Here is a 27017-nt window from a genome sequence, read left to right on the forward strand (position 1 = left end):
TAGGACACTGTTGTTTACTCTGTCGCTGCTCCGCTCCGCTGAATGTTTCAGACGCATTTAAGGGAAGTTTTTATGTGTTTTAATTTCACGACACAGACCACGCCCACATTATTTTGTTACTCGTTTCAATGAAATTGAATATCTGATGACAACTGTAAGTAGATTAAATAAATTATGCTATTGACATTGTATCTTTGCAGTGCATGTGTATTCACAGATTATTGTTATGATGCCAATTTGTGGCTTAATTTAAATTGAGCAGCAGTACTGCTGAAAGGGATGTCAAGCATTTATTTAGTATTTATTTTAATGTTACTGAGGAATGAGTTAAAACATAAAGCATACAGTAGGCTACACTCCATAAATGTTCCTAAAGAGTGTTGAAATTGAGAAGCCATAGGCTTGCATGTGCATGCATGCAGGACAGCTGTATTTGCCAACAGTGGAAGATCTGACCACACAGTCCCACCTTCCACATTCTGAACATTCAATCTAAAGAAGGGAGAACAAACTATAGACTAAGTTACATGTTAATGAAGAACAGTTACTTGTTTTGCAATGTATATGTATATATTTTTCTTACCCATTGGCCAATTTGGCCTTCATACCTATGCTGCTCTCCATCTAATGTAATCATGTTATATTAGTAAATAAATGTCAGTTGTATTATCTTTTTAAGAACAATTTAACACACCATCACCCTTCATTGTGAAATTTTCACATCTCCTCTTTATATAATCACGCTCCTTTCTTGAGCAGCGATCGGGATATTGGTTATCCTGCAAAGTTTTTGATTTGTCTAACTTTAATTGCATCCATTTGCTGTGGCAGTATATGGCCTAACAACAATGACACTTCATTTATAGACCTTTTAATCTGTTCCTAACGGTTAGCAGACAACAATAATGAAAGCACATGATGTGATGGATAACAAGAGAATATGTTAATGAGATTCATGGTACCAGTCAAATTAAGAGAATTGATATTACATAAAAAGATTGTGTCATATTTCTTTTGTTAAAGAGGTCAGCAAAAAAGTTAACAATAAAGCATTTCCTATTGCTATGCATGTGAGGTGACAAATGATTAAGAGGTTAGTGACAGTAGGCCTATGAGAATATTAGCCATAGAGAATATCAGTATATATTTATAATAATTCATTATCACTATATCATATATTTTGCTTATTTCAGTAATACAATTTGTGGTTGCCTTTCAGTGTTTTTCACAGGACTTTAATCACTAAACACAAAGTGTTTTCTACATGTCCAATACAAGACATTAAATACACAACATTCAAGTTCATGCTCCTACTAAGCATAATGTACATTTACACATTTCTATCCAAACCAACTCACATTGTGTTTCAAAGTACACATTTACATTTATCAGGTCTTACTTTCCCTGGGAATCAAACCCTTGAACTTGGCGTTGTAAGTACCAACGCTCTACTGTTTGAGCTACAGGAAAGCTCGACACTACAATTCAATATTACTATATATTTGCTATATAGAATTGTTCTGAAAGAAGAAGAGTCAAAATTCGTTTTTTTATTTTTTTTATTTTTTATAAATCTGTTGAAAATGTTACAAGTTCATGAGATAATTAACTTCATGACCCTACGTGTATAAGCATAGCTGCTTCATGTCCAGGGAAAAGGATACAGAGGTGTCAGAGCTGGTTGTACAGAAAAGAGATATTAATATAATCAGCAGAGTAAAATAAGCGTAAGAGTAAAATTTTTAAATGACTTTGCAATTTATGTTTCTTTTAGGTAGCCTAGCTACTTTAATATAATCTACATCTGTTGTTATTTGTGATTAGAACTTATGACAACACACTACAGAAAATATGATACACTAATGTTGAGAAGATTACACGTCTTCTGAAGTGCACTGACAAGTCTGTTCATCCAATGAAACCGAAATGCCCCATGTTAACATAGGCGTGGTTTCTGAGCTTGACACTAAAGTACGTTAAACTTATTTGAAATTGCGTCAAATACGCAGGAATATACACTTCAAAAACAAATCGCTTTATTATGCATACCAGTGTGTATACAACTGGTGAAACATACGTTTTTAATCATGGATCCGTGAAAAATGGCTGCAACGAATCTGTAGTCGTCTAACATCTGCTGGAAATCCAGGTAAAACTATCTGCGTGCACGCGCGTTTCCCCAGTTAACATGATCCCCAGTTGATCCGTAACACCGGTGTGTTTGCTCAGCCTCAGATCCGCTGAACGCTCCAATGCCTCGCTGTTGGTTTGTCATAGCGCGCTTGTGTCATGTGTCATGTTTTTTGGGTTTTTTTTTTAGCACACGATTGCAGTTGGGAAATGCAAACTTTCTTCCGAATGACTTAAGTAAAGATACTGTGTCAATATAATTGTAACTGTTGTAAACCAAGCTAATTATAGGCATAATCATAAAGCAACGGCAAGGCTTAAATATAACTGCAATCGTTCAAGACAATATAGCATGCACTAAATTCAACAGAAACTCGGAACTCGACATAGTGTTTTTCGCTTGAGATCTCCATTAAGTTGAACATATTATGTCCAGACAGAGCATGGCCAGCAGTGGGTTTAGGCAGAGATGTCTTATAGGAGATAAGAGGGTCTGTATCCAAAACTTGGATCACGTGATGTACCTCAGCCTATCGTGTAATGGCAGTGACGTCAGTGCCCGCAGTTCAAAGTTTAATGACAGTCCTTTACAGGAGAGGAAAAGAAATAGCCAAATATAGAAGAGAAAACGAAGAAAAAATTATACAGGAAATTATAAGACTTTCTGGAAATTGTAATATAGATCAAGAAAATAAAAATAAATTACTACAACTACAATTAGATTTAGATAAAATATATGAATATAAAGCAAAGGGTGCCTTCATAAGATCAAGGAAGAAATGGTTAGAGGAAGGAGAAAAAAATACAAAATACTTTTTTAATATGGAAAAAAGGAATGTAGAACTTGCATCTATGGTCAAATTGAATATTAATGGACAGTTAACAGAAAATTTTAAAGAAATGTCTAAATATGTGGCTGATTTTTATGAGAAATTGTATTCTTATGATAACAAACTGAGTAATGCACAGTCATTCTTAGAGTCTATTAAAGATGACATTCAAAAGATAAGTGAGTCTTCTATTGAAATGTGCGACCAAGAGATTTCTTTAAATGAAATATCTCACTGTATTAATAAACTCAAAGACAATAAGTCACCCGGGAATGATGGTTTAATTAGTGAATTTTATAAATGTTTTCAAAATGAATTATCCCCGTTTTTGTTAGCTGTATTTAGAGAAGCTATACAACAAGGTTATTTACCCAATTCATTGAGACAAGGTTTGATAACTTTATTACCAAAGCCCAATAAGGATATTTTATTTGTAGAGAATTGGCGTCCCATTACGCTAATCAATAATGATGCAAACATTTTTGCACAAATATTTGCAGAAAGATTGAAGAACTGTCTTGATCCCATAATTGATGAATGTCAATCAGGGTTTATGAAAGGTCGTCACATTTGTAATAATATTAGGCTCATTTTGGATTTAATCGACTACAATGAATTTATTACAGATAATAGTTTTGTTTTATTTGTTGATTTCTTTAAAGCGTTTGATACTATTGATCATAACTTTATGTTGGAGACTTTAAATTATTTTGGTTTTGGAGTATACTTTAAAAAAGCTATTAAAACACTGTACAATGACTGTAACAGCTCAGTTAAGTTATCATATGGAACGTCATCAAGGTTTAAAATTAATAGAGGTATACGACAAGGCTGTCCCATTTCACCGTTTCTTTTCTTACTTGTAACACAAACCATGGCCATACATATTAAAAGAAATACATTTTGTGGTATTAGACTTTTGGAGAAAGAGTTAAAATGCTCTCAATTAGCGGACGACACTGCTATTTTTTTAAAAAGTGAAACTGAAGTTAAAAAAGCTATTGAGTGCCTTGATGTTTTCTCTTCTGTATCTGGTTTATGTTTAAACATTAAAAAATGTGTGTTATTCCCCTTGAAAACATGTAATCATAATAACATTCTTGGTATTCCAGTAAAGGAGTTAGTAGATTATTTAGGTATTAAGATCTGTAAAGACCAAAATATAATTTGAATTTTACACCAATTATAAGGAAAATTAAACAAAAATTTAATTCATGGTTAATGAGAGATCTTTCATTAAAAGGAAGAATATTATTATCCCAAACTGAAGGATTGTCACGCTTGGTATATCAGCTCTTGCATTAGATGTTCCACAATCAATTATAAAAGAGGTGGATACTATTTTGTTCAATTTCATTTGGAAGAACAGACCTCATTATTTAAAAAAACTGTTTTATGCAATTCAATTGAGGATGGTGGTCTAAATGTACTTGACTTTAATACTGCTAATTGCGTATTTAAAAATAAGTGGATAAAGAACTACTTTAACTCTAAAGGCAAAATTTGGAATATCATCCCTGAGTTCATTTTTGATAAGCTGGGGGGCTTAGATTTTTTTTTGAGGTGTAACTTTGATGTAAATAAGATTCCGATAAAGCTTTCTTCTTTTCATAAACAGGTTTTTCTATTATGGATGCTCATTTTTAAGCATAATTTTTCTCCACACAAATCTGTGATTTGGAACAACAAATATATTACATTTAAAAATAAATCTTTATTTTACAGAAATTGGTACAATAACGGTATAATTTTGGTCAGACAGTTATTTAAGAATAATGGACATCTTTTTAATTATTGTGAATTCCTTAACTATTATAAGATCCCTGTAACTGCTAAAGAGTTTGCAGTGGTATTTGATGCCATTCCTAGTGGCCTTATTCAGCTTTTATCAGGCAATGTATCTTCCGAAGCTATCCCCATATATACTACTAATCAGTTAAGTATTGATGGCGTGAAAATTATGGATAAAAAGTTTAATAACTTTTATATTAGAGAATTATGTAGGATTACGTTATTGCCTAAATGTAAACCTTTTTGGAACTCAATGTATAATCAGATTGATTGGAAAGAGGTCTGGAACTTACCCAGTAAATACTGTCTGACCAATAAAGTTAAAGAAATTACATATAAGATTATTCACTTGATTTATCCAGTGAGACAAGTAGTCTCAAGATTTTTTAGAGATATGGAAACTACATGCAACTTTTGTAATACAGAAGAAGAATCAATAAAACATTTATTCTTTGAATGTGTATTTACCCAACTGTTTTGGATTGATGTTGAATATTTGATATTTAAATTCACAAAATGAAAGATTCAACTATCTGGTAAAGATATATTTTTGTTATACAAAAATAAGAGTGTGGAACAAAATTTTGTTGTTAACTTAATAATTATGTATGGAAAATACCATATACATAGGCAGAAATGGACAAATAATAAACCTAACATTATACTATTTAAAATTGAGCTTAAACATTATATTGAAGCCCTAAAAGATGTCAGAAATAAAAAAGCGAAACGGATGTATAAAATTTTTGAATCCTTTTCTTTGTAAATTTTTATTTTTTCCCCTGTGTTAATTTTTTATTTTATTTAATTTTATTGTTTCTTTGATGCTATTATGAATGTAATAGACAATAATACAGTGTGTTTCCTCTGTATATGTATGTTGTTATGCAATAAAAAATAAATAAAAAGACAGTCCTTTACAGCCAGAAGCGTTGGAATTATATTGGTGTATTTGTCAAGTGTAAGAGTTTGCCAGGCTTCTCAATAAATATGAGAAACATTATATTTAGGTATTTTGACTCAGACCTCTTTGGAAAAGAATTCTTAAGCAAATTTTACATTCACAAATGCAAATTTTCAAACTGTAAACCGGTCTTCTCGGTCTTCTTAAAATAAATGGAAAATTATTAAAATGTATTTTCAGTAGCCTATCTGCTAAAAAGAAAGCTACAAGGACTGTTAGGATTCGCACTGCCTTTGATCTCTTCATGTGAACATTTTTATTCGATGTATAGGGCTAATGGCCCTCTCTCTCTCTTTTTTTCTCTTCTTTTTTTGCTGTTGTCTCCTTTATTATTTTTGTGGTTGATATTATGTGATGTATGCTTTCTCTTTTGTATGTTCCCATTCTCTGCAATAAAAAAATAAATAAAAAAGACAGTCAGTTACAGCTTACGTTAATCAGTTTCTCAGTTAATCAGTTTCTAATCAGTGTAAAGTATGAAACAATCCTTAAATCATTGGTTATTTTGGGTAGACTCCTCTTGACTAAAATTGAGGAAATATCTAAACTTATTTATCTATCTCTCGTATACCACCCCAAAAGAAGTTAAATCGGAATTCAATTTTATTTAAAATTTCATGTAAAAATAAAAAATATTATTTACGTAAATATCACATACATGGTTAAAGAGTATGAACATGGCGGCTTGAGAGCCTTTGGTTTTGAATCTCTTCTTGGTACATTCCGAATTAAATTGCTGAAAAAGTGTTTAACAAAGTCACATCACATCATTTTATTCATGATTTATTACATGATAATGGGTATTTCTTATCTCATAATGATTTTATTAATAAATATACAGTTAGAATTACAATTAAAGGTTATGAATCCAAAGCAGTTTTTCTGATTTTCAATTCTCTTTCATAATCAAACAAGTAGTAACGTTTAATAAATGTTAGATGAATTTTCAACTAAACCATTCCAAAAAATACGTTCCATGAACAATATATAGGATAACATTTTTGTTCTAGCATTTTGAGAACTTTTTAAAAGACAAGATAACTTTGAACGAACGTGCTGCTGCTGTGCTGTACTTGCTTTATGCTAGTGTGTTTATTTCAGCGCTAGACACTTTGAATATCAGCTGAACGGTAGATACAGCAGTGTGTAGCCTACTCCCTCTCTCCGAGGCCTCGAATGGTTTGGATGACCAGCCAACAGTCGCCATTGTGATCTGTTTTTTTTTTCCTCTTTTTTTGATCAGTTTCTGTGGATTTGTTATTATTTACTATTATTTATTTTCTTGTGTTAAACAAAGCTTCTGTGAACCTGTTGCTATTTACACTCCTAATTTGTCTCTTTTGATCAGGTTTTGTGAATTTGTTATTTACTATTATTTACCAAATTTTATAAGGATACGTGTGTTTGTATACGTTTGTATGTCTAAATCAGGGGTCGGCAACCTTTTTGTCATAAAGTGCCATTTTTAAGTTTCCGAGTTTATCACTGTGCCACAACACACACATAGCCTATATATATATATACACACACACACACACACTCATAAATACACAAACATTTTACATTTTCACAATGGCTTACACAGAAGGCTTACACATCTGTAGGCTACAGAAATTAAAATATTTCTCTTGAAATTTGTTTTAGATTTAGATAGACAAATTAATAGTATTTATAACTCCTAACTAGAGATGCAACGATTACAATTTTCTACGCCGATTCCGGGTTCCGATTTTTCATTGAGTTTGACCTGCCGATACCGATTTTTTTAGCCGATTTCGATTTCATGTTTTCTAACCACTTTACAGCACACATAAATATTTTCTTTTTCTTTTCTTAACCTCCTGAGACCTGAGAGTTTGCCTGGTGTGCATTTTTTAATTGTTCTTGCTATTTGGGATAAGTAGGACCTAATAAGTATAATAACTAAAATTTGTTTTTGTACAGGAAGTAGCCTAGTTTTTGCAGAAAATGATGTCCTCATGTGAGGACAGTGGGTCTAGGATTTATCATATGATGTCCTCATATGAGGACATAGTACTAGCAATCAAAAAACAAACTTAAATGGTTGTAATTCAAGAATGCTTTGGAATATAGACATATGGTTGGTCTTGTTTTCAAGAAGACGTTTGCCAGATTATTGTAGAAGTGAAATAAATTATGAAAGTGAAACAGAAAAAAAGTTATATAAGTTTGAGTTTATGAAAATATAGAATGTAAAAATATAATTATTTATATTTTATATAAAATATATATATTATACAATATATTTTACTCTAAAACTGCTAGAAAATGAAAGCCCAAAATCTAAACAAGTTGTGTTCCAAATTTTAGGTTGATATCTCAAAAAATGAGCTTTCAGTAAGATTTTTTTGGGCGCAGTACCAAACTTTTTCACTAGATGGACAGCCAGCTTCCTTACTGACCATATAAGGGCGCCTCCATTTTCATATGTTTTGAGTGATCTGAACCATGTCTTTCCATAATTTCATACAATTTATGAAGTATACATCCTATTCAGAAATAGTATGGGTGTTTTGGCAGTATTTGATTTGATTTCAACCTCTAATAAACATAAAAAGAGCACATATGTGTGTTATAGCTCACTGCCGCAGAATCCATAATATTTTTCTTTATATTCTAAACATTTTCAGACCTTTTTTTCTCATAACATTTAATTAGTGTTATCTTTTGAACTCTTGGCATGAAAACAAACTGAGGTTTCTACCAATCTTTCATGATTTTTCATGTTTATTTCTATTTCAAAATAAAGGCCTAAACATAAAATGAATATGAAATATTATTGTTGCAAATTGATAAATTACTGCTCTTCTGTAATTTATTTTTTTAAAACCGCCACCAAATATGAAAACTAGAGATTGTAAGCTTTCAAATGATATACAGTTTGTCAATATTACTTTAGGCTTTTACTAAGATATTATTGTTCTAAATATATATGGGCAATATATACCTGTGGGACGGTGACAGTTAAGGGGATAACGTAATATAGTCCCAATGTCCTCAAACGAGTGCTTCACATTTACTGATGTCCTAGAGTGCTACTATTACTAAAATATGTCAAATTTTAATCCCCATATGATGATAGAGACAGTATTGTACATAAATACATTTGTTTCATTCATATAATTTGAATAGATTTTTTACCTGGGTCATTTTTCTTTCGGGAACTGGTGTAGAAGTGTTTCTTCTCACTGACATTGGTGTAATGTTGTGATATCACCACAAGATGGTGTGGGCAGTGTCCCTAAATGTGGCCAACATGTCTAAGATTTACAAATTTGACTGTCAAGAGGCAAAAATGTAATGTCCTCATATGAGGACGCAGGGTCTTATAGAGTCTTAATTTTCTTTTCTGACATAACCTAATCCAGTTCTTGATAAAACACACTAGACATGCACATTCTGTGCATTTTGGGCACTTTTGTTTGGAATCATATTTATTTTGTCCATCAAAAGTGTGCTTTCACTTTAGCCCCCCCCCTTTCACACAGCGCTTTGAACCCGGGAATTGCCGGCAAATTGCCAGAGTGCCTTCTGTGTGAACGCAAACACGACCCGGGATTGATGCCGGGTTGGGGACCTAGTAACATTGCGGCCGTAATTCCCGAGGTTTCCTACATGTGCGTTCCGTGTGCACGTGTGATGCTGATGTTGCGCAGTGTTAATCATGGGGAGCCCGAGTGCATTTGACCGGCATAAAACTAGACTACTTTATCTGAATGAAATACATACACTTCTCTCGCATTTGCTTGTGTGCCAGCGATTAACCCTCCGCGTGCCAGTGTTGCCGACCCCTGTTCTAAACCCTCAAGAAATCCTTTAAATTCTTGGCCATTCGACAGTAGACTGCTTGCATTCCACTGAAGAACTAACATGAGTAAAATTAATCTTGTGACCATGATTATGTGCTTGACTGTTCCTGTTTATTAAGCTCTTCTTGCACTCCCCTTCCAGACATTCCTTGTATATTTAAATATCTTGCTGCACTTTTTACAATTATTTTAATCTTCTCAGATCTCCCTTTTGCTTGGAACGTGTAGTTAATTACTTCAGCCATGAAATACACAAAAACCTCCTTTTTTGCTCTTTATCTCTACTTTATCTCCATCTGACTTTTTGTCACAAGCTGTTCAGTTAAATGTTCCTTTTCTTTTTTCTTTCTTCTCCACTCTACTCTCCCTCTGAACCAACTTTTCTGCTTCTGCAAAGGATATGTCCTTGTTAACTCTTAGCTGCTGTACTTCCACTGCCTTCTTCCTCACTTCTCACCCATAGGCCACACATGTGCACCTCCACAATTAGCACATTTAATCTCTACCCCGTCCTCACATTTCCCATACTTATGCTCCCCTCCACACCTTCCACACTTTTGTTTTCCTTAACACCCGGCTGCAATGTGTCCATATTTTTAGCATTTGAAACATCTCAGAGGAAGAGGAACATATGCTCTTACATTGTAACTTATGTATCCCACTCTAACTTTCCCCCGGCAACAACTTCTCTTAAAAAAACAGTCAACACTGACAAACTATCAACCCTTTCTCCTCCCTTTATTGCTTGCAGACGTTTAATGTCAATAACTTTCCCATCTCTTATGTTTGACTTTAAATCCTCCAACTTTTCCTCAACTGGGATACCATATATAACGCCTTTCATAAAGGTTCCATCACCTGTCTTCTTTGCTTTCTCCACCGCTTTGTCACTTACTTTAGCCATCTTCATCGCCTTTTCCCTCTGCTTCTCATCTTTATATTTGATTAACAACCCACCATCTCCCAACACTTTCGCCATCAAATTTTCTCCTTTAAACCGCAAGTCAATGACTTATCTTATATCATTTCCTTCCTTGAACCTCAAAATTATTTTAAACCTCTCATCTTCAACTTACCTCCTCCTTACCACTCACTCCTAACTCGTTTATTTCTCTGTACTTCCGTCCAGTCATTTAAATCCATATCCTCATACCCACCCTCACCGTCACTACTCTCTGCCATCTTTAGTCCGGTCACAGACCAGTTTATGCCAACCTCGCTCTGCTTGCGTTGTCTTCTACTCACTGTGTCTCTCCGATTTCAGACTTCCGTCCGGTGTCAGATCGCAGTCCCATGCAGAACCTGTCCACTGCAATGCTCTTGAATGAATGAGCAGCTGAGTTATCATGTTTAGTCTGCTTCATCAGTCAGGTCCAGTGCTCTGGCACACCAAATTAACTGGTGATCTTGATCAGGTGTGTTAAATAATGGAGACATACAAAATGTGCAGAGTGGTGGGTCCCAAGGACCAGGATTGAAAACCACTGTCCTAAACTATCTGATACAGGGATGGGCAAAGTTTAGCTCCAACCCTGATAGAATTACACATGAACGTGTAAATCAATGTCTTCAGAATTAATAGATAAGACATTGCTTCTCAATCCTGTCCTGTGGTCCCACCAACACTGCATGTCTTCCTCATCGTTCACACTCAATTTAAATATTGCCGTCTCTACAAATGAGCTAAAGAGTTGAATAAATAGTATTAGATCAGGGAGACAAAATGGGGCCCAGGAGAGGTTTGGAAAGCACTGTGATAAGATACTATAAGGCTGTTAACCAAATGAACAAAATCAATCACTGCAAAGGGTCACACAGAAGCCGCATATGGAGTGCCATTTAGATGCATTTACACAGATTGTATCATGTATATGTGCTTAATGTAGCACAGATGTGGCACAAATGCATTTACACTGCAATTAAAACCTCAATTATTAGGTGAATAAATTGAGTGAATCAAACTGCTTTTTTTTATTGAATATTTTAATATGAAATTATAAAAAAGAAACAATTTCAATATGAAACAAAAAAGCCTGTAGGTGGTTACGACTGCAAGTGTCCGAATATGACTACTTTAGTAGGCGAAAAGCAGTATGAGTAGATTTTAATTCAAATTTTTGAATTCACAGTATTCATCAAACAGTAGGCAAAAACTATACACGGATGACTCACTACTGTCTGGGAAATTCTGAAGCATGCATCTGATGAACAAACTTTACTATCCTGAATGACGGTGAAGCATAAGCAACGTAACTGATGCCGTAGATGTATTACATCCAAACATTCATTTATAGAATTTACTTTTTTAACGGTCGTAAAGCAAAATTTTAACCAAATGTATACAGTAAGTGATTTCGGACATGTTGACTGCCTTAATGAGTGAGTTGAGTCATTCATTCAAGTTCCAAAAGCTGATTCACATAAAATTGAAAATATTGTGAAAAATATTGTGAAAATTATTGTGAAATTATTGTGACATATGCTAAATAAAAAAAAATTCTGATGCATTATATCTAGGTCATCAAATGTCAGTAAATGTGTACCATTGACTGTAACAGAGCTGTTTAAAACTATTTTATTTTAATATTTTATTTTCTATTCTCAAAAACATACAACTGACATGGAGAAAAAAAGAAATCAATCGAAACCAAGGAAAAATGTCAAACATAGGGTAAACTAAGTACAGTTTTTACTGCACAAAAACTGAATGAACATGATTTTTTTTTTTAAATATATCATGAGATGAATTTATCAGTCTACCACCAACATATATGTCAAAAACCTACATATATAGTTCCTATTTACCACAATTACTGCTTAAAGAAGCACTTTTGTAACATCTGTCAGTTGGAACACCCCAGGACTTTATGCTATTAATCATGTATTTAAATAATGGTACGACAATCTCAAACAAAACTAAATATCTATAAAATTATTTTGTTACTAACTTGGCAAAACTTTGGCAAATCAGTGATTACATCATCCTCAAAAGTAAACTGATAAAAATGTGAAAAAGTGTTTTCCAGTTTTGTATGCAATATGCATCGGATTGTTATAGTGAGACGGACCGAGCTGAGACGGATTCTCCGTACTGTATCTCTTGCTCCAAATTAAAACGTGCTTCACGGAAAAAAATTGGACAGAGGTCCACGTCCACAAAATTGCTGGTGTTTACTGATGATTAGGCTATTATATAGTTTGATGAGTTGTAACAAGTAACATTTGTCCCTCTTCTGTTCAGTGAAGACTTTTCAAACTTTTCAAACCCAGCCATATTCACACAATTCCCAGTGCATGACATCAAATGTATTTTGGCATTCAATGTCTGGGAAAACCCACTATTCCACAACTGATGAAGCCATCTGGATGAGTGGTGAAATGTCTTTAATAATAAGAAATGTTCGTATAGTCCTATAAATACATTTCTATTCATGGATGACCTGCATAACTGCCAGTCTTTTTTGCAGTCTTGTATACAAGGACACATGACACAAGTTTAAATAGTTCATGTAAAAATATTCCCCTATAACACAATTGAGTACAGTGTTATTTTAATATGAGCTGTGATTGCCCAATGAATTAAGCTGCTTTCTAAAGATGCGAAAAGAAAATCAACAAATTGTCCATCTATTTTAATGGCCATTGCTTTTCGATTAAGCCCATCATATTTATAGATTTAATATGCAATTAATTGAGAACAAGGTGTATTTTTGGTAAAAGCAGTGTTGTTTTTCATGAGTCTCGTTCTTAATAAACAACTGTCTGACTATCTGATAATTGTATAATGTTATGCTTGTAGGGCTATGATGCTGTAATCATATCCGCTGATTGTCTGTACTCTCCTGACTAACTTGGCCAGTCTTAATGTCCTTGTGTTTCGTCGTATCGTCTCCTCTATGGTCCGCAGCGGCTGCAGGTGGGATGACAGTTTCTTCCGTAGTTCGTACCACCAAAAATCTAGAGCAGTCATTAGAACTATCACGAACTATCTCTGTTGTGTTTGTACTTATTTTGTCATGCGATTTCACATTTAAAATCGCTTCATCAGCATTTTTGTTCTCTTCGCTGGTCTCCTCTAATTTACTACCTGAACCTTTATTTGCATTTTCATCTAAAGCTGTTTCATCAGTGGGAGACAGTGCAACTGAGCTCAAGCCTTCTCCTAGAGAGACAGATAACTGATCAGCAGTGGTTGACCCCTCCTTGTCCTCCTCAAACACTTCTGCTCCCCCTTTGGTCTCCACAGGATCAGCACCCTTAAAGAAGCCGAGCAATGTGACACTCTTCTTCCGTTTGCCTACATTTAGGACTTTGCCGTTGGTTGCTCCAGTGTCTTTGAACATGTTGCGGATGTTGTATTCCTCCTGAGGTTTTTTTGAAGCGTCTTTAATTCCCGTCCTGCTATCAGAGAGCGTTGTGTCATTTGATGTGTTTCCTGGCTTAGAGGCAGAAAGATTGATCGAACCTTGCAGGCTGTTTCTCTTCTCCATGTGGGTGACACGAAATCTGTGAATTTAGGTAAGTATTAGTTAAATTAGCTTGGTTGTATTATGTACATTTTGCAAATAGCGCAAATCTTAATTTTAGTCTACTATTATCTTCCATCCATTGATAATATTCTACAATACTGATGGTGTAAACTGTATTCAACACGGTCAAAAGTCTGGACACACTTGACAATTTATGTTTATAGTTGTCCTAAAATGCTTTTGACCTGAAGGATGACGCTTAAATGCTTCAAAAAGTTTTTGAATTTCTTTACAAAACTGGATCAACATTATCCCGTAAAATTTTTGTTCATATTCATTAAAAAAATACATTAAAATGCAATTCATTCATTCACTGACTTGAATAAGTTCATTTCGATATTTATTTTGATTTAGTTTTAGTGTATGAAATAAAAAATATCCTGTCCCAATATTATAATAAAGGAAAAAAGTCTTATTAAAGAGCAAAATTCTTTAAAAGAAAACCTTATGACATATTTTTTTTTCTTTTTCATTTTTTTTTTCTCCCTCCAAATCAAAGTCACATGGTGCAATCAACACAAAACTGAAAAAAATAATAATAAAGAGAACCCAGTGGCGTAGCGTCTGGTTTCAACATGATTTACACAGAGGGGGGCGTTCCCTCACTAAGAGAACCCCTGCTGGCCCTCATGATTTTCTATCAAGGTTAATAAGTCTCTTAAAATATCAAATAAATGTATATGAAAGAAGGTGAAGAAGTTCAGGTGGTAAATGTCAGGTATGACTCCCCAAATATATAATTATATATTTATATGTATAAATAAATTATATTTAGAAATGTATACATCAAAATTTATTGTAAAATAAATAAAATTACTTTAGAGTCAAGTCGTGTATTTATATACTTGACACAATTTAGATTCAAAGCACACAGTAACAACAGTGTTGCAGAATTTATCAGCTATGAAATGACTTAATTTCAGCTGTAATGTCACAGTGTCTGGTTTGTGTTTCCCCCGGGTGTCCACTAGAGGTCTCTTCCCCATACTGTCACCATTACTTCTGGAACTGCATTTCCCACAATCCCTGTCTGGACTCATCACTGTTCATTGCACTCAGCTGTTCCCTATCACATTGTTAGTTTCTGTGTATATATATACCCCGTCTGGTTAGTGTCGTTGTTTAATGTCACTGCACTTCTGAAGTCTGTTTCTTGCCTGTTATCGTTTTGTTTCTCGTGTTTGGATTGATTATATGGATTTTGACCCCTGCCTGGATGACTACGATTTGGATTACACTTTATTAAATACTGCTTTTGGATCTACTTCTCCCGTGTGTGTTCCGTGACATGTAAAGCAGCTCGACAGGAGGGACAATAGTGTCATTATTCAGTTGAAATCAATTCAAATGTTGTTATCTGACCATATGATGTCAGATGTTATGATGTTATCTTATCTGATGTCAGTACAGTCAAATTGATAATATTGCTGGTCTCTTAAATCCCAACTAAACAAGCCAAAGCCAACAGTCGCACGGAATGCAAATTATATCAAGTAATAGAATGGAGAGAAAAAAGAAAAGAAAAAAAAAAAACCTTGGGAAAAACCAAGGTCAGTCGGTGGGCCAGTTCTCCTCTGGCCTTTGTAGGGAAGGGAAATATGTTATTACTTTTGCTAACACTGTAGTTTAGGGTCCAATTCTCACTATTAACTATTACTAGGATATTGGCTGTTTATTAGTGCACATATTAATGCTTTATTCTGCATGACCATATTCTACATCCCTTAATCCTACCCAATACCTAGATTTAACATTAATGAGTAGTAAGTAAGCAAAAGTCATAGTTACAGCAATAGTTAGTTAATAGTGAGAACTGGACCCTAAACTAAAGTGTGACCTTAATTTTTGAATTTTAATTAAACCATTTGAAATTATATTTTGGCCTGGTTTCACAGAAAAGGGCATAGATTAAGCCAGGATTAGGCCTTAGTTCAATTAGGACATACAAGTATAAATGTGCCTTTAAAACATTGCTAGTGTGCATCTTGAGACAAAACACAGGCATTGACATATTTGAAGATATGCCAGTGTAAATTGCTTTCAGTTGTAACAGCTCAATAATGCTTAAGTTTAAGCCTCGTCTGTGAAACCGGGAGTTAAAGTTTTTCAAAACCATATAAAACATTAATACATGTATTTTAAATGAAATATTTTAAAGATCTTTATCGCAGATACTCTTATTTTGTCATCCAACTAATATATACATGTTTTAGTCCCAGTGTCCAGCATAACACGGGAACTCTTGTAATGCTGTTTAAACATGTACAAACCATGCATCTCTAATCTAGTCAAGATTCTATTCATTTTTGAAGAAACTCAAATATACAAATGTTTCGATTCAACATTTTTGGTCATGGTCATGGACATACTTCCATTTGTGGTATTTCATGTTTTTAAGACTTTAGCATTATTCTAAATATGGAACAGTAATAAAGAATGAGTGTGTCCATTACTGTAACTTTATTACTGGTATATAATAACAGATAATAGATCCTCACCTTCCCACAGAGAACACAGTCTGCTCCGCTGGCCGAGGTTTGCTTCTAGCCACACGGCTTTTGCGTCGTGTTTTTAATATATGTTCTTGCATACAGTGGACACAAGAGCTGATTTCACCCCCCAGATGAACTGTATGATGGTGAAGGGGAAGACCACTTGCACCTTCTTTCTGATGTAACCTGGTTAGAAACATTTTTATTTTGTTAGGAAAATGGAAATGGCCACTATTCCTCTATTACATTTGGATTAGTTCAGAGGTCAGTGTGCAAACTAATTTACACATCTACATTGCTTTACTTGTCCCACATCATTGTGAGGTATGTGGGGCCAATGTTGAACTGAGTACTAAAAGAAATTTAGAATACTTTACAAACTGAAATATCTGGAAACAAACTGGAAGATCTTAAAGAATCTCAATGTAGACAGTTCACATCATATCATATAACATATTTATACAAAGTTGATATATCCTCTTTGAGTCAAATGTGCTGTAAAGGTTGGTGTTTATCTGTTTATCACACTATAGAACAAAAGAAATATAAAAAATGTAATGATTATACCGTGGATCGTGATGTTCACAAACATTTTGCGCAGTAAACATGTCTTTGAAGGCCTCCATATTGGCTGTGACAAAAATAGCAAAACAAGTGGTGAAAATTGTTTAAATACATGACCAATACAATAGTAAATACTGCAGAATAGAACAGAACGAATTGTCTGTACCTTCATTTTCAATGATGCATTTCAGAATTTGTTCCACAGTGTCTTGACTGTTTTCTGATTCATCTGGACAAAAACATATAAACATTATTATGGTAATTAAAATAATGTCATTACAAATTGGATGAACTGACCAAAATCATACTGTGTATTTGTTCAGTTTAAAGGGGCTATTTGTAAGAATTTTTATTTATTAATCGCTTTTTGTATTGTCAATAATGTGTACTGCTTGTTACTGTGTCAAAATGTGCTTTTTGAGTGCCGAGTATTTAGATCCTTATATAGTTAATAAAGTGAGTATTATGTGCAATCTTGCTAACAGTGCAAATAGCACTGTTGGCAAAGGTCATTTTTATTAACTTTACCCACCATTTCTCATATAGTCTACATTTAGTGCAACATGTTCTTGCTATTTATTCTTGTGCAAACAGTATGTACCACTATTTATATAAATAGCATCTACCTTTTTTACACCACCATGTTGTATTTAAGTCAAAAATTGTCACTGATGAACTGTGTGTCATTTCTTGAGAGAGTGATCCTTTCTCTTTGCACTCAAGGGCAGACATCCTTTTAAATGAATCTATTATTATAATATCGCAGTTACCTACAATAGTTGGCAGAAATCTGTGTGTGTGGGTGGGTCGTCTATTGAAAAATAGTGCTTATTTTTGGACCATATAGATTATACAAGCAAATAATAATAAAAAAAAGTGATGGTGAGGGTTTTAGGGATAGGTGTTAAGCCAGGAATTTTGAGATAAGTAAAACCTCCATGGGATAAAGATACAGAAAATAAAAAGACAAGAAACTGTCTTCAAACAGTATGGATTTTGGGTAACACTTTAGTTTAAGGTCCAATTCTCACTATTAATCAGTTGCATTTTAGCATGCATATTACATATATATTAATGCCTTATTCTGCATGACCATATTCTACATCCCTTAATCCAACTTAATCCAAAACCTAAACTTAACAACTACCTTACTAACTATTAATAAGCAGTAATTAGGATTTTACTGAGGAAAAAGTTGTAGTTAATAGTGAGAATTGGACCCTAATCTAAAGTGTGACCGTATTTTGTATAAAACATATGTATATTTTTTATAAAACAAAGGCTGAAATGACTTGCCATCTTTGTCTGTCCCCAGTTTGTCTTCACAATTTACTTGATCCTCTTCCAGTTCACAGCGGTAGCCCTTCGTCTTCAATAAGTGACAGATTAAGAAACCCAGAAGGCCAGTGATGAAGAAGAAAAAGACAAGGAGGAAGATTATGTATGTTGGAGGGGGTTCACCCACATTGGGTGTCTCTTGGTCTGTCATCCCACTGTCTTCTTTGCAAAGGCAGTTGGCTGCAAATTGGACAAAAGGATGGCAGTTACATTTATACAGCAGGTAATGCTCACACAACCTAAAACTATTTTCTCCAGCATTGAGAAAGTTGTCTTTGTCACGCCATCTGACTCTCTTGGCTCAGAGAGATAATCAGCCACTCAGCTCCATCAGGGTATATTTCCTGTTAGCGAGTACCTTTATCTTGCCATCCAGGCGTGTGGTGAGAGGAGCTTGGCCCACACCCTCTGTTTTCACTCAGCAACTGATATCTGTTGCAACTTCAACAGCATGCAAAACATTTCTCATTCTGTTGTTTTAACATTCAAGTCAATTTAAACGATTCATGAACGACTGGCATCAAAACCAATGGAATAACTTTTGGAGTACAGCATATTTTCCACCCATTCACATGTCCATTCACCAAAACATCGGTTTAAACGAGGCAGCTGGATTGATATTGGGTTTTCCAGTTTATTCCAATTGTAGTTTCTATGTGATGTGTTTGTCAAGTGTATCACCAAATCTCCCTGCATGAAAATTCATATGAATTAGCCACCTATTCGCCAAAACGTAACAAACTGCCATGAGATTGTGTTGGGGTCTACAAATAACTGGCCTGTTTTTCACCGCAGCATACAAGTAGAGCAACAGTATAACTGCAACAGCTTTGACAGAAATTTTTCTGTCGTATTGTGTATTTCCTTTAATAATGGCTATTGTTTTTCCTTGTTCACCCATTGATAATTGTTACAAATTTAATCAACATAACAAATAAAGCTGCTTAAACGGTTCTAATTCAGTCAGATTTACTGAGTGCCTGCTTCAAGCCTGACAGATGTCTTTTTACCCCTTTATTTTATGTTTCTCCATTATGGCTACATTGCAAAAGATAAGATAACAAAGATAACATCGTTAATAACAAAAAGAGTAGGGAATGATAAGAGACATGAAATTGGCACATCTACGTGGCAAAATAGTCAATTAACCAGTTAGGTGTTCATTAAAGGAGTCATAATGTAGAAATTTCACTTTTCCACGAGAATCAATGTATGTTATGATTGCATAATGATTGTACACTGGCCGGGAAGCCGATATTTAAAAGTGAAGCGTTTGTTTACCTCGGGGTTTGTAAAATAGGCCACGTGCACGCGCACGAAAAAACGAGATTTTGATTTCTTCCCCCTCTTGACGTCAAGACGGGGGAGGATATACCAAATATGGACACCGCAAACCTATGCCGCGGGAAGCCCGCCCCTCTCCCCCTCTCCCCCTCAGATTCAGTTTAGTCGACTCGAGAAAGATGGAGAAACCGAGTGCACACCTGAGATGCTCTGTGGTTGACTGCCACAAACAACATGCAAATGTGTTTTATCTACCAAAAACGGACGAAACTATCAGGGAACAGTGGAGGAAATTCATTTTTAATGACGCTGTCCCAACAACTCTTTCAAGTGGCGTATCGTTAGGTGTGTGCGCTAAACATTTTACACCGGAATCATTTACAAATTTGGGGCAATATCAGGCGAACTTGGCCTCGAAGCTCCGTTTGGGAAAAGGTGCCATCCCCACCATCAGGGACTTGCCAGAAATTGAAAAGGTAAAACTGTGTTTTTATTGCTCTACTGTGGTTAACAAATAGCAGCTAACTGCTAATGCGGCTATTGTATGTAACGTTACCACGTTTCTACGACCAATCAACGCGCCCCTCATTTGCATTATTATAATGACCGTCCACGACAGCCAAAACATCGCATCAGATCTCGCGAGACAATAATGCCTTTAGAAATAAGGGTCTGAGGGGCTCTGTGTTGATTTTTTTTCCACTTTTCTTTTTTAGAAGTGCCTGAAAGACTATAATAGAGCATTGGGTATCCAAGGTAACACAACATTATGACTCCTTTAATAAAAAAATATTTGACCACGGAATGCGCGACCATGGATCACAATCAAGCAGAGAGCTGATGGAAATGTTTGAAGTTCTTTTAGTGAACATTAATCTACAGTTGTTTTTCTAGAAAACGCAACTGAAGCATTTGTATTACATTCCAAAAGGCCCTGTTATCAGCCCACAGTGGAAAATGAAACCAAATAGGTAAAAAAAAGAGAAAAGAAATCGGCGATATCCTTTTTCAGATTGCTGAAAGCTACAGAAAATAGAAACAAATGGATCACTGCAATTTGCAGAAAAAGCAAGGAATCCAGGTGTCATTTTCGGTGGCTGTAATGAAGCGCTTGACAAAGGAGATACTCAAAATAAATGTTTAATCCAAGAATCAAAACTATAAACAGGAGAACTCAGAGGAAACACAACCATGAACACACTGACTTCAAACAACAATAAAACAGAAAAACATCAAAAACATGAACAAACAAAACGTGACAGTACATGGAAGTACTCCATCCCGGAAGGAGCATCCTCGTGCCGTAATAAGTCCAACAAGGGAGGGGATGGAGAAGGGGGTGGCCAGGGGTGGGATAGGCAGGACAGGAAGCCTCCTAGGTGGCACCGGCAATACAAGAAGCCATGGAGGAGCCGGTAGCTCAGGGAGCCTGGGAGAGGCCAACAGTGCTGGAACGGTCGTCTCGCTCATTATTGTCCATCTCCTGCGTCAGCACCACACACACGTCTCGTGGCAATCACGTGAACAGAGTTGGCCAATAAGGAGCTCAGCGCTCTGGTGTAGAACCCGGAAGCGCTGCACTGTGTTTAAAACGTGATCAGCGTAGGAGTCTGACACGGAAGAGAAGAAGTTGTTCAATAAAGTCGTTATTTTTGTTTGACTTTTGCGCATAAAAAGTATTCTTGTCGCTTCATAACATTAAGGTTGAACCACTGTAGTCATATGGACTATTTTAATGATGTCTCAACAACCTTTCTGGGCCTTGAAAGTTGCAATGACGTTACTGCCTATGGCTGATTCAAGAAACCTCTCAGATTTCATTAAACATATCTTAATTTGTGTTCCGAAGATGAACAAAAGTCTTTTGGGTTTGGAACGAGGGTAATTAACGACAGAAATTTTGTCTTTGGGTGAACTAACCCTTTAAAGGGGGTCAATCCTTTAAATACAATCAGAATTATATAAAAAAAATGGCCAGGCTAATCCAAGCTTTATAATGGGAGTGAATGGCTGGTGAAAATTTGAGGCCCAAAAGTGTATCCATCCATTATAAAAAATACCCCACACGGCACCGAGGGTTATTAAAGGGTTATTAAAGGCCTTCTGAAGAGATGCGATGGGTTTTTGTAATAGGGCTTTACAACAAACAAAGTTCCTCGCGACCGGTGTTTTGTTTTGCTCTTTCCTCTGAGCTTCCGCGTTCGTCATTGCGTTGTGCGTCGGGTCAGGGGTTAGTCTTTCACCAATACGTACGCCAGTCTGTTGGAACTCGGAAGCCAGTGATTATAGTTTATAAAGTTTTAAATATGGGTATTTTTCTTACACAAATGCATGGCTTCACTTCAGAAGGCCTGTTATTAACCCCCTGGATCCATATGGATTACTTTTATCATGGATGGATGCACTTTTTTGGGCTTCAAATTTTTACCAGCCAATAAAATACACATTTTATAGAATTTTTCGTGTTCGCATTTATGAGGAAAAAACAATGTTACGGGCGTGACAGTTCTCCGTTACGGACGTGAACGCTCTGAAAGCGGCACTAAAATACTGCTTTAAAACTTTACAGAGACCTCAAGCAGGCATTTAAACCACCAAATATTGAAATCTGTGATACCAGTATGGTAAGATTGCACAATTAATCAACTTTATTATAAATCACTCTATTTCAAATGGTTATGGATTATTTCTCAAGTTGACAAGCGTGTGTGCAGCTCAGGACTCAATAGAGACTATGATTTTCCTACTAATAAAACTGCTTGCTAAAATACTAAAATCATATAAAATCAAAATCGCAGGTTTCCTCCACAGTCAGTTGAATTGATTGACACTCTTGTCCATAGGTGTGAGTCGCACTCGCAATCATGTCAGTTATGTTTTGTGTCTAAATGATTGCATGGTTTTCAGCCAGTCAGTCGTGAGTCAAAATGATCACATTTTATTTAGTGTCTAAATGATTGCAATATTGTTAATATTATGTCCGCTTGATCGTGGGATTATGATGAATATTCATGTTTTAACCAAGAGGTGAAAACGTGACATCCCGTGGGGGAAGTGTCCTATGAGACACAATGCTCTTCTGTAAGTTGTACAGTGTCATATACCTTCTGATGTTCATATTTCGTCCTGTAACTGGCAGAGAGGAAGAGAAGATCGGTCCATGTGCGCTTGATCCGCCGCTTACACTGAGGCGCTACAGAAATCTATCACGGCGTATTAAAGAGCGACATCTAGTGTGAAATTTTGTTATAAAATCGACGGAATTTGAAAGTTGAGATATTTTGATATATCACAGCAATAGTTGTTATGGTTGTTCAGAGCAAAGTAGTGAGATGAATTGTCGATACTAAGAGCATAAACATAATTTAGCTTTTTATATAAAGTTTAAAATTATTTGTATTTATAATTGTTATATTATATAAACTTAATCTTTAAAACGTTAAGGCCGTGACAGAGCACTGAAGCGTCGTGACCTCTTAATTATAGCCCTTATAAATTCAACAGGCAGTGCTGTTATGACTAAATGAGTATATTTATCTTTCTGCAAAATGCTTAATGTTAAAATAAAGTTTAAAAATGGGGGTCTTTGATCCCTCTTTTGAAAGTAAATGTAATTTTAGCATTGTTGCTCACCTCATATGTGGTGGATAAACAAGGCAATTTTCTTTTACAGCACAGTAATATAGTACATTGCAGACCTAAATGGACTTATACTTACTTACACTTATAAAGGGTTTTGTTCTTTTGGTAAAAACGTAATTTTTTCATGGTAAGGATGACTTTTGCATGCAATTGGCCTTATCATATAACGTGAAGACGAAAGTCTTATGGGTTTGGAACGACATTAGGGTGAGTAATTAATGACAGAATTTTCAGTTTTGTGTGATCGATCCCTTTAAGCACGTAATCATTTGTTTTACTCTAGTTCTTGCAGTTTTCCCTATAGTGCCAGCCAAGTTGCCACTCAGTCCTAAGAGGGCATGTTCTGGCAGGAAAGTGATGTCAGTGCATAACCTCTATTAATGAGTTTAGCAGGTAAATAAAAAATAACGTTATACCAGTAACCATCTCCTCTGGCTCAAATTCATTCTGTGGAAATTGCTGAATTAGTCATGACATTGGATTAACTTACAAAGCGTGGCCACTATTCAACACAGAGGAAAGCTAAGCATGAGAGAGCTACTCTGCAGTATGACTCAGCATTCTTGTGACCTCCACATCCAAACACACACTGATGACACTGCATGGGTTATTCTCATCCTCACGTCATTGAAACCTGATCTATATATGTAGTCTTTATACCCAACTGTAATTCAAATGTATTCAAATGCATTGCATTCAGTCTTTTCACACTGGGTTACTTAAAACAGTTGTAAACAAAATATGTACATATCCTGCCTACATGAATCTAATTTATCAAAAATATTGTTTAACATAAGACAACTGCTCAGCTACTGATGGCAAAAAGTACTTATCATATGCATGCAACAACAAGAATAGAACATTTTTATATTCATGAAATGCATGGAAATGAAAATAGAGCTGAGACGCTCTATAGACCTGCATACACGAAGAATTAAACTTTATAATCAACTACTGAATGAACTTATGAACACTATGGGAAATTCAAATACTGTATCTAAGAGAAGAGTCTGAACTAAACTTGTACAGCCAATAAATGTCCATCCATATTAACATTCTCATGCAATTTATTATAATACTATCTATTAAACTGTAAATCTGTATCAGTTATATAATAAAACAGACGAAAGAGAATAGCCTATTATTAATGCACTCAGGTAATAGCCTACTTTAAGGAAACAATGTGTAACATGTCTTTCGTCTTGAGCTCTTTGTCAAAGCTTTCTATGCGCAGAGGAGGATCCCAAATATCAGCTACTTTGACTATAAAGATAGCGAAACTATCTCTCGATTCACTGCAAGTAGTGAATATACCGACAAAGACTGTCAAATGCCTCATTGTCACAATCATTCTGTTTATTATTATTATTTTGATTAATGTTATTATTATTAATAATTACCACGTTTTGCTTTTTTTTTTTTTTTTTTGCTGCTGGCCTACGAGCATTTTCGAAGATGCGTGCCAAATTAAAAATAGCCCAGACAAGAGTCTCGGGAGCTTTGAGTTCTGTTACATTCCGTTGTCTTCATCTATCAGACGTAGCCTAAGCACGTACGGGTCCCCTGTGAACTGATGCTCACAAGCTCGGGTAAACACCTTAGGAAAAAAATAAATCAAAAAGGTCGCATTTAATTTATTGATTACTTGAACCGATTATTGTCGCGTGAATTCAATGTGTCAAATAAATATCTACTATTAGTCTTGTATATTTCCTAACAACCTTCAAAACTGAGAAAGTCAGAGACCACATGACATAGCTACTGCTACCGTTAAAATCGCGATATTTTCGAAACAAGAACATTATACTCAGGTACTCACCAAAGCTTTTAACGGACAAGGAATGCGCTTATGATGCCTCCAGCATGACACTGAAGCTGAAACAACAGCAGCTGGACTCAAGAGCTGCAGTCCGCTACATATTTAAAGGAAGACGACACGTGAAATGCTTTCTATAATGGATTCAGCTCTCTGGAACAGGTCTTTAACTTTTGCAAAGGATTATTACATTAAAGGGATACTCCACCCAAAAATCTATCTATCTATCTATCTATCTATCTATCTATCTATCTATCTATCTATCTATCTATCTATTAAACAATTACACTCGCTAAATAACAAGCTAGTAGCCTAAGCTTGGATAGTAAGAGTCATTTTCAAGCACAAATAACAAAACATTTTAAGTTTAAAAAGTTGTAATTTCTGTATACAGTAAAACAGCTTGGGAATATTAAATAAAATTATAAAATGTTAAAATATTTGTTAAATAGTTTTATCATATTTATGTTGTTGTGTTTTTGTAAAGTCATAATTTTGTTATAATATTGTTTTGACCTGCTTGCTATTTAGGCTACTATTAAAGCTACAAAAATATGTTAGATTTTTGTAATAAAATATCCAAAAATCACTTGCACAGCTAGTGTTTTATATTTCCTGCAGTTGTGTACTTACAATATCCCAAAAGTTCCCAAAGATTTTTCATTTCAGAGAAATTCCAATTTTAAATAATGGCTCGTCCCTGTTCACTTGTCGCCTGTCAATTACGTAATATCCGTTTTATCCCTGGTTTCCACTTGTACTGCCATAGTAACCATGGTGACAGACGTGGACAACTGTGTTTGCCTACGTCTAGCGGCTCGCTCACGCTGTTGTTGTTTCGTTCAAACATTATGGACCATGGCAAGCAGACTTTGGGATAAAAGGAGAACTAAAACAAGGATCAATATCAGCGTGATATATCAGACGTTTTTGAGATGCCGAGAGCTCCACGTCCGTGACAAACTTCGACTTGACAGAGACACCTCTCTTGCATGTACTTTATTAGACAGGTGAGCAAATGTACATAAAACTAATCAATGTTATATAGCTCAATATGATGAAATGTTAGAATATGATCAGTATGTTATTCTGATGTTGATCTAGCTTACTGCTAGTCTCATACAGACAAACTAACACATAGAATAACATTATAACTTTCAATTGACTTAATCATTATTACTTTATATTGTTTCATACCTGATGCACCCTAGTGAATACTCTTGACTTGCAGCACTATAGTTCTTTAATAAAGCCTATAATTCGCCTCATCTAATGGTGATAGAATGGCCTCATCTAAAATCTAGGTGTGTTTGACCTGATGCGACGCCACGCAAACCAACCGGTGCATGACATCAAAGTACCACAAGAGCGATTATAGACCAAAAGTTTTGTGTGCTTTCGAATCACTCTCCCGGTACTTTGATATCATACACCAATCGGTCTGCGCAACACTGCTTCAAGTCGAACACACGTCGGCTGCGTCCGAAAACTTAAAAATGCGGCCTTAGGAGGACAGCATCACTAACTCCGACTCCCCAAGATAGCCATCATCACCAGCAGCCATCTCTCTGCCCGCTCCAGACAGGATCAGAATGCACAAGAGATCTTCCACCGTGGACCTGACCTGAGCCTATGTGTGAGAGCCGCCTCCACCCACGGAGCCAGAGCCTGCCAACATGACTGTCCCGGAGCTACAGCGGGAGGCCACCTCCATCTCAAAGCCTGAGCCCACTGCCATGTCCATCCCAGAGACCCTGTCAGGGCTCTGCCCTCGCTGCTGACTCCCTCCAGTTCTCCGGCTCCGCCT

General features: G+C 35.5%; 1 protein-coding gene across 1 annotated transcript; it reads right to left on the bottom strand.

Moving 5' to 3' along the window:
• Nucleotides 1-12914: 12914 nt before the first annotated feature.
• On the bottom strand, nucleotides 12915-25343 carry rell2 (RELT like 2). The gene is made up of 6 exons (XM_084430760.1): nucleotides 25214-25343; nucleotides 18427-18648; nucleotides 17297-17359; nucleotides 17134-17197; nucleotides 16573-16752; nucleotides 12915-14051 (listed from the first exon to the last, which is right to left on the bottom strand). Exons 2-6 carry the CDS (start codon nucleotides 18617-18619, stop codon nucleotides 13361-13363), a joined length of 1191 nt encoding a protein of 396 aa, XP_084286886.1. The 5' UTR covers nucleotides 18620-18648; nucleotides 25214-25343; the 3' UTR covers nucleotides 12915-13360.
• Between the last annotated feature and the right edge of the window lie 1674 nt (nucleotides 25344-27017).

This window comes from Rutilus rutilus (assembly GCF_951802725.1).
Source record: "Rutilus rutilus genome assembly, chromosome: 14".
In the NCBI taxonomy this organism is placed as follows: Eukaryota; Metazoa; Chordata; class Actinopteri; order Cypriniformes; family Leuciscidae; genus Rutilus; species Rutilus rutilus.